Source organism: Brachyhypopomus gauderio, chromosome 10 (assembly GCF_052324685.1).
Source record: "Brachyhypopomus gauderio isolate BG-103 chromosome 10, BGAUD_0.2, whole genome shotgun sequence".
Taxonomy (NCBI): Eukaryota; Metazoa; Chordata; class Actinopteri; order Gymnotiformes; family Hypopomidae; genus Brachyhypopomus; species Brachyhypopomus gauderio.
In genome coordinates, this window is record NC_135220.1 from 15,239,999 (window position 1) to 15,250,590 (window position 10,592).

At 43.9% G+C, this 10,592-nt stretch overlaps 1 protein-coding gene across 1 annotated transcript; it reads right to left on the bottom strand.

The window, feature by feature from the left end:
* Positions 1-1,747: 1,747 nt before the first annotated feature.
* Positions 1,748-6,396, bottom strand: npffr1l1 (neuropeptide FF receptor 1 like 1). The gene is made up of 4 exons (XM_077019866.1): positions 5,813-6,396; positions 4,716-4,997; positions 4,355-4,454; positions 1,748-2,651 (listed from the first exon to the last, which is right to left on the bottom strand). Exons 2-4 carry the CDS (start codon positions 4,993-4,995, stop codon positions 1,829-1,831), a joined length of 1,203 nt encoding a protein of 400 aa, XP_076875981.1. The 5' UTR covers positions 4,996-4,997; positions 5,813-6,396; the 3' UTR covers positions 1,748-1,828.
* Between the last annotated feature and the right edge of the window lie 4,196 nt (positions 6,397-10,592).

The window sequence follows — 10,592 nt, forward strand, 5'->3', positions numbered from 1 at the left end:
AGTTGGTTATAGATCTAAACACGTTTTTAAACACGCTTCTACTGAGCAAAAGTACTATTTTACAACAATCAGTTAACCAGTTATTTAAAAATTGTCAACCATTTTTAAGAATTCATTTAACAAGACCAACATTTTATATACAGGTAAAAAAAGAAGGTGGATACACAGAAAGATAACACATTACGTATAACTGGATACGGTACCACAGATCTGTACGGTACCACAGATCAGTTAATTATGTACACTCTGGCTGCTTTATAAAACCACCATGTGGACAATCAGTTGCTAACTAAGGTCCAGTTTTAATCCAGGCATATTTTCGTTTCATGATCCTCCAGCAAGAAGTTAAATCTGTAATATTGTCAGTGGGGGAGCTGCTCTGTGCTCAGCAGTGTCCTGGACATGTGACACTGCTATAATTCATAGATGCATACAGGACCAACACACAGTACCAGACTCTAATTGGGTACCTTCTAAAAATACGCCTGTAAGCCACAGTAAACATGTGTGCACATCTGAAATCTGCTGCTTTAAGGTGCACATGCTGTTGACACAGGAGTTTAAACTGTGCATAGTTTGTATGATCTCAGTAGAAACAGACCTCAAGTAGGTTGGAACATTCTGGACCTGTGCACAGTGAGTGATGCACATGGGTGTGAATACGCTAACTGTGTCCAGACGTGATGATTAGGACGCAAGTTCCCCAGTTCTGTGCTGTGGAGCAGTGGACCTGTTCTGAAACAAGGGCCCTCTATCAAATACATCCAGGACTCCAGGATGAGTGTGTGTAGCATTTATAATCCAGATCCTTTATAGTTATATACATGTCCTCTCTCATTCCCACTCCAGGCCGTGTCTTTGTATCTTAGATGTTCTCAGCACTGATCTCTTCTGAATGGAGGATCTCTGATGTTCCTCCAGTTTGGGGGTCACAGCCCCTAGTGCTGCGATAACCACATGAACCACTGTTGCCTTCACCTTCCACTTCTTTTCCACCTCTTCTCTCAGCCCTTGGTTTTTCTCAAGCTTTCTGTGTTCCTTGTTCGTGATGTTACCATCACTTGGCATTGCTACATCTATCACTACGGCTCTCTTCTGCTGTTTGGAGATGCAACCCATTTTAACATTTAACATCGTTCTATCCAAATATAAAATTATAAATGCAGAAATCAGATAATTTGTAGAAGCTTCTATAAAATGTGCTCGCTGTGCAGTGGTGTGATGTTGTGCAGTGGTTAAACTGGAAGTTACCATTCACAAAGGTGTCTGTGGTCTCTACATGGTAGAAACACAAAGTAGTGTTTGTGTGTGACAGATTTGTGTGTTGAGGTTTTTGGGCTCAGTCAGTTTCTGTACTCTGCGATTTGGGGGATGAGTGTGAGTGATATTTTGTGGTAGGTGTGATTGTTTTTGTGTGTTTTTGTGTTTGTATGAGTGTGAGGCTGATAAGTTGGCTTTTGTATTCTGTGTGTGTCTGTGTACGCTTTTTGTACACTGTATGTATGTGAGGTTTTTGTGATCTGTGTATGTGTTAGTGTGTAAGATTCTTGCACTCTGTGTGTGTGTGTGTGATGTTCGTAAGCTCTATTTGTGCGTGACGTTTTTGGGCTCAGCGCCCTGGCAGAAATGAAGAAGCTCAAAAACACTAGCAGCAGGAGCTCATTATTCAGCCCAGCAGTAGAGCTCCGCCCCCTGCCCTCACTCCCGCCCCCGCTCCCGCCCCTCCACAATATGCGAGGGACTCGTGTTCAACCTCTTCCCCTCTCACACAGTTCCACCGAGCCCTCACAGGGCCTCAGGCTCCTCAGTAAGGTCACTCTCACATGCGTCACTCCATCCAGGCCCCGCCCACCCGCTTCACCTGCGATAGCCTGTTCAGGTCCTCCAGGAGGATGCTGTGAATTGGAGGCCCCTGGGCCCTTGGCTCCTCCCTCGTTCCTTTCAACCTACTGCTTCCTCCCTCGTTGCCATTAGACACCTTGTTGGCCGGCAGCACCATAAAGCGTCTGAGCCGCAGGGACGACGGCAGCGGATTGCAGGAGTGACAGGCCACGGCGGCCTGAAACCCACGGCGGAAGTTCTCGTTGAAGAAGCCGTAGATGACAGGGTTGACCCCGCTGTTGAAGAAGGCCAGCCAGTGGGCGACCGGGAACAGGTAGCTGCTCAGGAAGTCGATCTGCTGCCGGTCGAGCTCCCGGTAGTCTGTCAGCAGCATGAGACTCCAGAGGGGCAGCCAGGAGACCATGAACAGCACAGCCACCGTGGTTAGCATTTTGATGACCTTAACCCGCCGCTTGGAGCGCCCCCTGCAGGCCCTGGAAGAGCTGTTCGGCTGCAGGCTGCCCGAGAGCTTAAGGGCGATGCAGCCGTACATGAGGCTGATGAGGGCCAGTGGGGCGACGTAGACGTGGACGAAGATGAACGTGGTGTAGATGCGGCGCATGGCGGCGTGGGGCCAGTTCTCATAGCACACGAACAGCGGGTACGTCTGGTTGTCCTCCACCATGTAGGTGTCGTCCAGGCGGATGACCGTCAGCGTGGCGGCGGACGGGAAGATGATGGCGAAGGCAAGCAGCCAGATGAAGAAGATGGAGAAGAGGGCAGAGACGGGCCGGAGACGGGGTCGGAACGGATACAGGATGCCAATGTACCTGTAACAGACCCACGTACCTGTAACAGACCCATGCACCTGTAACAGACCTATGTACCTGTAACAGACCCACGCACCTGTAACAGACCCACGCACCTGTAACAGACCCACGCACCTGTAACAGACCCATGTACCTGTAACAGACCCATGCACCTGTAACAGACCCATGCACCTGTAACAGACCCATGCACCTGTAACAGACCCATGTACCTGTAACAGACCCATGTACCTGTAACAGACCCACGCACCTGTAACAGACCCATGCACCTGTAACAGACCCACGCACCTGTAACAGACCCATGTACCTGTAACAAACCCATGCACCTGTAACAGACCCATGTACCTGTAACAGACCCACGCACCTGTAACAGACCCACGCACCTGTAACAGACCCATGTACCTGTAACAGACCCATGCACCTGTAACAGACCCATGTACCTGTAACAAACCCACACACCTGTAACAGACCCACGCACCTGTAACAGACCCACGCACCTGTAACAGACCCATGTACCTGTAACAGACCCACGCACCTGTAACAGACCCATGTACCTGTAACAGACCCACGCACCTGTAACAGACCCACGCACCTGTAACAGACCCATGTACCTGTAACAGACCCATGCACCTGTAACAGACCTACGCACCTGTAACAGACCCATGTACCTGTAACAGACCCATGCACCTGTAACCCACTTGTGTACCTGGAACAGATTTGTCTACCTATTACTTATCAATGAGAGATCAAAATTCCACATACAATGTGAAGGCAGGCTGATCTCTTACTGTTCACAATAAGAACTTTGTTAGAAGCACAGATATGTGAACTGCACAGATATGTGAAATCAAAAGGCACTGTATGCAGCAATGGTAATTATTCAGGTGAATATCAGACAAAACTGAAGTATTAGAAAATAATCTCTATGGTGTAAATGTCTCCAGTGATTACCCTCTTAGTGGTTTATTACACCAGCCCCTCCCCCCTAGGGGCAGTAAGGCTCACACTGGGTGTGCATAGGAAATCAGAGATATTTATTGATTATCTGATTGCTGATACTGATATTAAGTGATTGGTTCAATATTGAGCATATGTTTATTTGCACTTTTAGGTCTTGGCATTGATTCCTGTAGTTCAGAAGTATTCTTGTTCAAAGGTTTGATGAATTCTGACATATCTACTATACTATCTAGATGCATTCTGTGAGCAGATGACAAAGCACTGTGTAAGTCACTCTGGGTAAGAGTGTTTACTAAATTCCTTAAATGTAAAGTAAATTATTAAAAGCATGTTTGTCGTTGTTACTGATATTACTGAATTATACTGAACTAATATGAAATAGCAGAGCAGGAGCTGAACGTGAATTATGCTGTTTTGACTTTATTCCAGCATCAGAGCCGTCATCAGGGCAACCCCCCACCATAATCAACCCTACAGCGTTTCTCTGCAACAAAGCAGCATTACTGAAGTTCTGACACTGTGAATATTTCTTGTTTCTTATGATGTTTCATATTCAGGAAAGTGGCCACTGAAAGCACGCAGCAATTATGCAGACAAGACAAATGACCACCAGTCACCTAATCTCATAAAACATTAATTACCAAAACAGAACAATCGTTAATTAGACGATTTATTAGTCATGGCTAATAAACTGGCAGCTCAGAGTAAATGTATGGTGTGTGATCAGTGCTGTAATAAATCATTACCTGTCCACTGCTATGGCAACCAGAGTGAAGACAGAGGCGGAGACGGACATGCCTTGGACGAGGTTGTTGAGGGTGCAGGCGTTCTGGCTGAAGGGCCAACCTGCAGGAACAGCCCACCAGCCACAATGTGACACAGCATCACACGAATACGCTAACGATCAGGTGTGCTCACACTGCACTATGAGGACATGCTGTAAATATTTAAAATTACAAACACACAGTGCCACAATTGGAAATTTATATAAAAAAAGGACACAGTCATACACAGACAAACAAAAAGAACAGTGAGACAGACAGACACAGGCACAGACACAGGCAAATGCAGACAGATACACATCTTGACAGACACATAGCCACTCACCTGAGATAAGGTTGTCGATCAGTGTCGTGGGCACGCAGAACACGCCCACCAGCAGATCGCTAACGGCCAGGTTGAGGATGAAGAGGTTGGTAACGGAGCGCATGTTCCGGTTGCGCAACAACACCGTGCACACGAGCCCGTTGCCCCCAACACACATGAGCAGAACGAGCAGGTAGGCTAGGACGTAGCAAACTGCCATGCCCGCAGTATGGACGTAGTACGGCAGCAGCGTGACGTTGGCCATCCCGTCCAACGGGCCGCTCTGATCGGACATGTTCATCACTAGTATTTCATACGGGAACGGTAAAAGAGGGAAAAGAAATGCTTACTATAGGCGAGATGTTGGCTCATTTCGCGCAAGAAAGAGAAAGAGAGAGAAAGAGAGAGAGAGAGAGAGAGAGAGAGAGAGAGAGAGAGAGACAGAGACAGAGAGACAGAGGTATACAGAGTTAGGTTTGTTGGTATGTTTGGATATTCAGATTCAAGCAATTAAACGTATATTTTAGACAAGATAAATTATAGCTTCAGTGTCAATAATGTATCCAAAACGCACGGGTAAACTGTAGAGATTATCTATCTTTCTATAAAAATCACTGTGTACTCCAAAAATGACATGATCAATTTTAAATAATTTAAAAATATTTGTCAATAATCAAAGGCAATATTGAAAACTTTTATAGAAATGCAGCTGAACACGAAAACAACGCTACCCGAGTATCTGAATTATTACATGATTCTGCATGTTCAAATTTAAGATTTAATCTTGTCGCATTTAAATGAATTCATATTTACGTTTACGGTATTTGGCAGACGCTCTTATCCAGAGCGACTTACAAAGTGCTTTGCATCTGTTCACTGGATGCATCCGAGATAATAGCCTAGACAGTTCAGAAGCTGTAGTTGCACGACATTTTATTAAATGTTAACATTTAATCTGATCTACCTTAATATTACCAAAGAGATTGTGCCATTTTAGCTACTTTTTTAGATCACTAATATCTAAAACAAAATTGTATTACTAATATATTCCGTAACTATCATTCAAAATAGCAATTTACATATATTATATAATAAGTACATATGTTAACAAGATTTACCTGATACTGCAGTTTGGGGGAGAAGACTATGTTTGTGCAGTCAATCAACCTCAACAGGTGTCTTTGTCGGAACGGCGCGTAAGTCTCAGTTTAGGAGTCTTGTTTTGTTGACAAACGGCATGCAGTCCCTGTTTTGCGGGAAAACGTTGGCGTAATATCACCACTAATACGCTTCATCTTCTGAAGCGCACACTGTGCAAACAGTGGCTGCGGTACCGACCGTCGGACGCATTCCGTCCGCCCTCAGAAGCTTCGAGTCACATGACCTCTGCCTGGAGAGAAGGGAGAATCGATAGTTGACGGCACCTGTCCGTTTTACCCCACAATGACTGGAAATGATGTGCTGTGCGATCGCACAACGCGCATTTATATCAGAAGAGTTACCCGAAAAGGATGTTATTAAATGGAGCGTGCGCACAAGTTTCTTACTGTAGCATTGGCAATTAGGCTACTCATGGCCAGGAGCGATTCTAGGATCCGAGCTCTAAAGGAGTTCACCCAATTATACCCCCCACCTCCCCTTTTTAACAGTAAAATGAACATTTTAACCTTGTTTTGGATTATCAGTGCCACATGCGTGAACATCTGACTTTTAGGATATGGTAAACACTGTAACAGGAAATTCACCAACAAATCTGAGAAAGCTTCCTTAAATTCTGAGCCAAATGGTATCACTTTGTTTACAAGTGAAATTATATTCAAAGTAAAATATAATGATGTTTAAGCAATAAATGAAAAATTAAGATTTTTGATATTGGTAACTTGATACAGTACACAAGCAGTTGTCTTAGCTTTTATAGTATCTATTAATATAGATAGTTACTTTTCAAGAACAATGGTGTAAAGTTCAGGATTCAGGACAACTACTCAAAACTCAGGACTGTACTGGATTTTAGGGCATCTGGTTAGCCTACTGTGGACAATGAAGTCACATCATTTTGACTTTACTCTTGCACCTGAACCTGGCACTCAAAAAATACAATATATATGGCTGACGTACAGGCCCGTTGACAGTCTTGCTGGGGCCCGGGACAAGAAAGATTCATGTACCCCCCCCCCCCCCCCCCAGGGTTCGCGCGAAAATGACGTAATCGCAGTGGCTCCGCCCGTGCGCGAGAGTCTCGCGCGCTGTCGGTTCGCGAGGTCGTACACCTCTCGAATTTTGTAACTTCGCGCGCGCCGCGCTTCAGCGCAATGAACAAAGTCATGTTTGTAGGGTTCATATACCTTTATAAGGTGGAATTAAACGTCACTTTAAAGGTCCATTTCAATATTTTCCAGCACGTTAAACTTAATTAAGTTAAATATTTATACATATACTCGAAATGATTCGAAATAATTCGCTTTTATCACATTATTTAATGGTTGTTTATTTTCAAAACGCCCAGTCTTAACGTCTTCACGAGAACTGTTCAGTCAGACAGCTATTTGTTGTGAAACGAAGTAGTTACAATTTCAAGCATTTTCAAGTACTTTACCCTAAATTCCAGCACTTTTCAAACCTGGAACACAATGCAACTTTAAAATTCGTCAGGTAAATGTTTTTCCTTTCTTTTCTGCGCTCCAAATTTCTGTATTTACTTTAACTATGCACCACTGTATTTCCCGCTGTTGGGCGGATACTGGCCGGCTACAGTCGGTGCTGGATCAAACCATTTTCCAGTGGGAGGCGGGGGTGTATACACTTAATGGAAAATATGCAGATAGGTAAAAAAACATATATATTTGAGCCATTGAGCTTATTATGAGTACATAATTTTATATTAATGAAAGATTTCAAGATTATTTAAAAATTATAGACTTTAAATAAAAAATAAATTGCTGGGCTCTTTGATGGGCCCCCCTGGCCCTAGGGCCCGGGACAACAGACCCGGTTGTCCCCCCCTGTCGACGGGGCTGCTGACGTATTGGATCCACCATTCCACAGTAGCGTGTGCGCGCTCTCTTAGAATAGCTTTGGGGAGAGCAGGGCAGGTGTAGGACAGAGAAGGTGGATCATACAATTTTTTCATCTTATCAGACACAATCGTCCATTATAAAACAAAAATATTTTTCCTTAAAAAGGCTCTAGGCATGCACATGGTCGTGGCAGTTCTACAATCATATTATTAAAGAATTATAATGCATAATTAACTCTACTTGGACAGGCTGAGTTGGACAAAAAAAAATGTGGTTGAAAGAAATATTCCAATATCCATGCTCATACCCATACGTTTACACTTGTGTCATGCCTTGCCTACAGGCAGGACAGTGTATTGATAAATGACCTATTTAATAACCTAATGGCTTGTGGAGAAAATAAAAGTTTAGATCTGTTTTGTAAATAGTTTTGTAAACAGAAATGTTGCCCAGGTGGCAGGAGCTCAAACAGAGAAGGAAGGTGCTGCCTGTCATGTCATAACGTTGTCGGCCATGTTCACCCGTCTTTCTCTAACAACAATCTTACATTAACCTGGTAATGTAATCACTAAAACCTGGTAATGTAATCATTAACACCTGGTAATGTAATCACTAAAACCAGGTAATGTAATCACCAAAACCTTGTAATGTAATCCATAACACCTGGTAATGTAATCCCTTACACCTGGTAATGTAATCCATAACACCTGGTAATGTAATCACTAAAACCAGGTAATGTAATCACTAAAACCTGGTAACGTAATCCCTTACACCTGGTAATGTAATTCCTAAAACCTGGTAATGTAATCCATAACACCTGGTAATGTAATCCCTAAAACCTGGTAATGTAATCCACAACACCTGGTAATGTAATTCCTAAAACCTGGTAATGTAATCCACAACACCTGGTAATGTAATCCCTTACACCTGGTAATGTAATCCCTAAAACCTGGTAATGTAATCCACAACACCTGGTAATGTAATTCCTAAAACCTGGTAATGTAATCCACAACACCTGGTAATGTAATCCCTTACACCTGGTAATGTAATCCCTAAAACCTGGTAATGTAATCCATAACACCTGGTAATGTAATCACTAAAACCTGGTAATGTAATCCATAAAACTTGGTAATGTAATCACTAAAACCTGGTATTGTAATCCCTTACACCTGGTAATGTAATCGCTTACACCTGGTAATGTAAGCCATAAAACCTGGTAATGTAATCCATAACACCTGGTATTGTAATCCCTTACACCTGGTAATGTACTCCCTAAAACCTGGTAATGTAATCCCTTACACTTTGTAATGTAATCCATAAAACCTGGTAATGTAATCCCTTACACTTCGTATTGTAATCCCTTACACTCTGTAATGTAATCCATAAAACCTGGTAATGTAATTACTAAAACCTGGTGATGTAATCTCTTACACTTGGTAATGTAATCCCTAACACTTGGTAACACAGTCCATAAAACCTGGTAATGTAATCACTAACACTTGGTAACACAGTCCATAATGCCTGGTAATGTAATCCCTAACACTTGATCATATAATCCCTAACATGTTACTGGCTGCTGTTTGCTGACAGGCCTTGGTAGGGCTGCCAATCTAGAGTGTGATGCAGAAGACCAAGAATCTACAAACACAGTAAATTCTTCACATTACAAAACATTCGCAACAGACTGTGCTGGATCCCTTTTTCTAAACATGGATTTAATCTTCCTAAAATCAGCGGACATTACCTTCGTTTTGTCACCTATAGGATTTGATTTCTCACATCTGTTCAGGACTGTGAACTTAATAGTGTCTACTCAGGAAAGTGCAAGAAGTGGCGGATAATTAAACCCCAAAGGTGCTGAAGCAGATTCCTGCGGGATGGCCCACCCGAGCGAGACATATCGAGTGTGTCCTGCAAAGGAAAACCAACAACCCATGACATCAGATCAGCTCAAAGTGAAGATCCAATAGCCAATATATCTGCTCAAATATTAGTCTGGGTAGTATTGAAAAGTCTGCAAATAAAATATTGAGTCTTGAGTTTCTCAAACTGAATGTGCAATATGTGCAAGTCATATTAAAATCCCCCTTATTCAAATCTGTTCCCTTGGTGATATCAACCAAGGGATAGTTATTCAACCAGAACTGTGAAATTGTGCACTGATAATTACACCTGGCTGTTACTTCTGAAGAGACTGGAAGCCACAGGAGACAGAGGAGGGGTGGTGCTTCTGGAAGATGCTTCTCCACACTGATGGAGACAGAGGCGAAGTAGTGCTTAAGAAGAACGTACTCCACCCTGATCTCCTGTTTGCAAGTTCTGCTATTTTGTTGTGCAGATGGTGTAATGCTGTCATAGTTGTAGGTGTGTTATTGTCATGTGTGTCCAGAGCCCACGGGGACAGCTGGGGTGGACTGTTGCAGAGTCTGTCCATGCTGTGCCATCTCCCACTGTAGCTGTGCCATCTCCCACTGTAGCTGTGGCATCTCACACTGTAGCTGTAGCATCTCCCACTGTAGCTGTGGCATCTCCCACTGTAGCTGTGGCATCTCCCACTGTAGCTGTGGCATCTCCCACTGTAGCTGTAGCATCTCCCACTGTAGCTGTGGCATCTCCCACTGTAGCTGCAGCATCTCCTACTGTAGCTGTGCCATCTCCCACTGTAGCTGTGCCATCTCCCACTGTAGCTGTAGCATCTCCCACTGTAGCTGTGCCATCTCCCACTGTAGCTGCAGCATCTCCTACTGTAGCTGTGCCATCTCCCACTGTAGCTGTGGCATCTCCCACTGTAGCTGTGGCATCTCCCACTGTAGCTGTGGCATCTCCCACTGTAGCTGTGGCATCTCCCACAGTAGCGGTGCCATCTCCCACAGTAGCTGTG

Excerpts from the sequence above, each read along its gene's own strand:
- npffr1l1 (XM_077019866.1), bottom strand. The coding sequence starts at position 4,995 with ATGAACATGTCCGATCAGAGCGGCCCGTTGGACGGGATGGCCAACGTC. Across the intron at positions 4,455-4,715 it reads GATCGACAACCTTATCTCAG|GTTGGCCCTTCAGCCAGAAC; the intron begins GTGAGTGGCTAT and ends CTGTTCCTGCAG. Across the intron at positions 2,652-4,354 it reads GTTGCCATAGCAGTGGACAG|GTACATTGGCATCCTGTATC; the intron begins GTAATGATTTAT and ends GGTCTGTTACAG.